Source organism: Nomascus leucogenys, chromosome 8 (genome assembly GCF_006542625.1).
Source record: "Nomascus leucogenys isolate Asia chromosome 8, Asia_NLE_v1, whole genome shotgun sequence".
NCBI classification, from domain to species: Eukaryota; Metazoa; Chordata; class Mammalia; order Primates; family Hylobatidae; genus Nomascus; species Nomascus leucogenys.
This window is the reverse complement of record NC_044388.1, coordinates 82,009,531-82,014,230: the sequence shown is the minus strand read 5'-3', so window position 1 is coordinate 82,014,230 and position 4,700 is coordinate 82,009,531. Positions and strand designations below refer to the sequence as shown.

The window sequence follows — 4,700 nt, the reverse complement described above, 5'->3', positions numbered from 1 at the left end:
GGGCCTGCCGTCAGTCACCCGGATTTGTAGCTGGAGAAGGGTGCGGGTCCCCGAGGGACATCTCCAGCTGGCACCTAACTCCTCGGATCCCGGACTGGGAGCCCGAGCTCGGACATTCCAACGGCTGCCCCGTGGGCAAACCGACCCTGGTTTCCGACTCCGGCTACTGGCAGCCTCGCGCCCCAGACCCTTTCCAGGCACGGAAGCGGGTCAGGTCGCCCTGCTCAGCCTCCGGAACGGCGGCGGCACAAACCCCGGCCGCTCCCAGCAGCCCCGACGAGACCCCGGGCAGCGCCTGCCGCCGGGTGGCCTCTCTCTGGGGCTGACCCCCTCGCGCCCCCGCGCGTCTGTCTGCGTTTTCTGAGCCTGCTCTGACAGTGATGTAACAAGGCCAGGCTCGCGCCGCGTCCCCTCTTTCCCAGACTCAGTGCTCCTTCCTCCTCCCGCGCCCCGCGCTCTGCGCGCTGAGCTGGCGCCGGGCTCTGCTTGCACAGCACCGGGACCGACGGGCACTGCTGGGAGAGCCGCTCTCCCACGTTCCACCTCCCCGATGCAGAGTCCGTGGGGGAAACCAGGCTTTCCTCCCAGAACCAGGGGAGCGAGCCGAGGGGGCAGCTGCTGTGGAGGTTTCTGAGGAGACAGCCTGGCTTCTTTCCCTACTTCCTGGAGAGGGCAGGAAACCTCAGGTACCTCGTTGACCCCAGCCGGTGCTTGTTGATATGAGAGAGAGACAGAGGTTGCAATAATGAGAGGAAGAGAGGGAGGGCACAGGAAAGGGAGGGAGGGAGAGGGGACGGAGAGAACGAGTAGAAATAGAAACAGGGAGAGATTGCAAGAGAAACGCAGAGAGAGAGACAGAGAGATTGCAAGAGAGATACAGAGACAGAGATCAAGACTAAAAGTCAAGAAGCAAGTCGGGGACAAAGGGCAAAAGAGAGACAAGAGTTGGTGGGTGGGAGCTTGACTTGGATTTTTTTTTAACGCACTGTGGTTTCATCTCTGACAGAATAGAGGAACGCTGCTCCCTGGTCAGCAAGCAGCCCCCAACCTGGATGGAGTGAAAGATGCGGCCTGATGACATTAACCCGAGGACTGGGCTGGTGGTGGCTCTGGTCAGTGTCTTCCTGGTCTTTGGTTTCATGTTCACCGTCTCTGGGATGAAAGGGGAGACTTTGGGAAACATCCCCCTCCTGGCCATCGGGCCAGCCATCTGCCTACCAGGCATCGCAGCCATTGCCCTGGCCAGGAAAACCGAGGGATGCACCAAGTGGCCAGAGAACGAGCTGCTGTGGGTCCGCAAATTGCCCTGCTTCCGGAAACCCAAAGACAAGGAGGTGGTGGAGCTGCTGAGGACCCCTTCAGACCTAGAATCCGGCAAGGGGAGCTCAGATGAGCTGGCTAAGAAGGCGGGCCTCAGGGGGAAGCCTCCCCTACAAGGCCAGGGTGAGGTGTCCGTGGCCAGCTCCATCAACACCCCCACACCCACGGAGGAAGAAGAATGCCAGAGCCTTGTCCAGAGTGGGCATCAGGAGGAGACGTCCAGATACCTGGACGGCTACTGCCCCTCGGGCAGTTCCCTCGCCTACAGTGCCTTGGACGTCAAGTGCTCAGCAAGGGACAGATCTGAGTGCCCTGAGCCTGAGGACAGCATCTTCTTTGTGCCCCAGGACAGTATCATCGTTTGCTCCTACAAGCAGAACAGCCCCTATGACCGATACTGTTGTTACATCAATCAGATACAAGGCAGGTGGGACCACGAGACCATCGTCTAATCTCTGCATACAAAGGTGGCTGGATTGATAGAATATGACTAAGCCCAGCTCCCCGTGGAAGGAAATTGCTCTGCTTGGAGAGCCTTCACACTATTAGAAATTGACCTGGTATGTGATGGGTGTGATAACCTCTGGTACCCAAGAGTCATGTAAATAGGCATGTTGGGGACACATTTTAGGGAAGGGTGATAAAGGTTAAGGACACTGGAAGAGGCAGTGGGTAGGAAAGGAAGCTACTCCAGTTGCTTCTTAACAATTTACACAATGTTAAATGTTTTGTAAAATAACCCAAAAAGTGCTATCCAGGACCAGCTGAGAGCAAGATAAATCTAGAGTGGGCTGCAGATGTGAGGCATCAAATGATGCATGAGCTGACCATACGGAAACTGAGCTGCTTTATGTTTGAATAAATTGAAAATAAAATTAATGATCTGTTATATAAAATAATTTTTGCCTGGTGAAAAGCTTATCACACTTGGTATTTGCTGAAAGAAAAAAAAATCAAGATGTAAGAGTTAAACCCTCCTTAGATGGGATGGTTTTTGGGAAAAGAGTAGTTAAAGACAGTTGGATTATGTAACTGAGTCTTGTGGCATTATTGTCTGACAAGATCGTGGTCTCTAATAAAGTAAAATAAGTGCGACCAGCTATGTGAAAAGTTAACATTTTTAGATGGCTATGTTACTTCTTAAACTCTTCATTTAAATCCATTTATTGCGTCTTTATCTGAAATGGGTTTTTTCTAAATATTTACTATCATTCATGTATTATTTCCTTACCAGGTGCAACATTACTTGATATGATACTTTCATAGATTGGAATTTGTTTTCATCAAGACAAAATGAATTTTACATATATATCCAAGTCTTTAACATTGGCAGACATGTACTGATAATTACCATTCCTATATACCTTTTAAAATCTGAAAACTATAAAGTCTACACATTAGCCTTGAACGTTGCACATAATTTGTATGAAATGCAATGGTTAAACCTTTGGAAGTGTCATTATTTGTACATTTGTTCAACTCCTCTCACAGACTGTAAAAGCCAGTGAAACAAGAGCTCATCTACTAAATTTAACTGAAGCCCAGATTTTATTAAGCTCACCTGATCAGTGAACATTGCATGATAAAAGTCTCTTTATTTCATACATTTTTGCTGCTGAGGAAAACAACAAATCACAATGATATCCTAAAATGTGCTTTCTGTTTCACTTGCTCAACTGCAATAGATAAGAAGGCTATCAAGCAGAATGCCATTTGATCCCTGGTGAAGAAAAATATGAATTATATATAGGAATGGTGATAGAGTTCATCTTGAAGATCAGAAGTATTTTGTATCCTTCAAAGAATGATCATTTTAAGTGATCATATAGTCTTAGTTACTTTCTCCCAAAAGGGGAATTGAGGACAAAAATTTGGGCATATATGTTTTGTGTACTTCAATTCCAACTCTGGAATTCTTTCTTAAGTATAGCAATTGTTCTGTCTTAAGGATCATGCTATTTTAAAAAAATCATAATTTTCAAGTCAAGTTCAGGATCAAAAATATGTAATTATTTTAGTAGGGCTTAAATATCAGAAATGAGATGCATGATCTTGGGCAAATTTTATCTTCTTACACCTGAGTTTCTTACTCTGTGAAGGGAGGGGGAACTGATTTACACTCAATTATTTCTATCATTCATTTTCAGTTTAAATATTCTATGGTGTTATGTCAAAGGCACTTTATATATTGCCAGGAAATGAGTTATAGCAAAATGCATGCCAAAGTTATAAAATTTATGATAATTATGTGACATAGATTGCACTGCTACTACTCAAAAAAGAATTTTGTAGATGTATGAAAGCAGATTATTCAACACAATACATTCCTGAGAATAAAATGAACATAATCAGAGTAAAATATTTTTGAGGAGAAAACTTAAAATGTTGGTATAACTCAAAGTAATCTAATACACAACCTTGCACTAAATGTGATTGACATTTGCATTCGGGATGGGGAGAGATAGTTTCCTAAAATCACAGTAACTTTTAATAATTGTAATGCATTTTGAAAACAGAGAATCATATTTTTATAATGGTGAGAACTATTGAATAACTCCTTAGGAATAAAAACTTCCTTTAAGATGTTTGTCACTGTTAGAGATGAGGAGACAGTGAGACAGAGACATGTTCACAGAGACTCAGCAAATCTTAGACAATAATGCTGCGATTTTCTGAAAGAAGATGCTTGCAGTGTCAGGTATGGTTTGGGGGTTGGAAAAGTTACTTTTCTGATTTCTTGGGACCATTTCAAATTCCTTTATATCATTCTGTCTCTTTCCAGATTGAGGGTCAACTACTAGTTTAGAGATATAAGGTATTTTATCTTGTTTTCAAGTTCTACTTCAGAAAAAAACCTATTTCATGTTTCTTCTCCCATTACGTACTTAAGATACTTAAGGTATTTAAGTATGCATTTGAGGAAATATTTTCCCGTGCTAAAATAAAGGTTTGCAAATGTTGGTGTGAAAGGTTTTAACTTTGACCAGTGAGAATAAAATGTATGATTGTGTGTGTGAATTTCTCCTAACATATTAACCAACCACTTTCAATATGCAACAAGGTAGCCTGGTGCCCCAAATCAATACTTGTAAGTACTATTCAGAGTTAAACTTCCAAAGTAAAAAAAAAATATACACACAAAAAAAAGGGTAAAAGCCACATTTTTTTGAACAGAGGTAGAAGAGAAAGAGAAAAAAAGTGTCTCAGCTCTTTAGAGGAAAAGACAGCAACTCATTCCGATGAGTTAGACAGTTTTAGCAAATTGTTCTTATCAATATAATAGACATGAGGATTGTTCCTGGTAGCCTTTAAGAGCTCCTACACAGATATAAATTTAAGTAGGCAATACTTTATTTTGCTGTTAATCCAAATAGACATTG

The 4,700-nt window shown here is 43.5% G+C and overlaps 1 protein-coding gene across 1 annotated transcript; it reads left to right on the top strand.

Moving 5' to 3' along the window:
* Positions 1-379: 379 nt before the first annotated feature.
* On the top strand, positions 380-4,280 carry TMEM215 (transmembrane protein 215). The gene is made up of 2 exons (XM_003263441.2): positions 380-686; positions 1,007-4,280. Exon 2 carries the CDS (start codon positions 1,065-1,067, stop codon positions 1,770-1,772), a length of 708 nt encoding a protein of 235 aa, XP_003263489.1. The 5' UTR covers positions 380-686; positions 1,007-1,064; the 3' UTR covers positions 1,773-4,280.
* The last annotated feature ends 420 nt before the right edge of the window (positions 4,281-4,700 follow it).

Bases quoted from the DNA above. Each gene is read 5' to 3' on its own strand.
- TMEM215 (XM_003263441.2), top strand. From the start codon at position 1,065: ATGCGGCCTGATGACATTAACCCGAGGACTGGGCTGGTGGTGGCTCTG.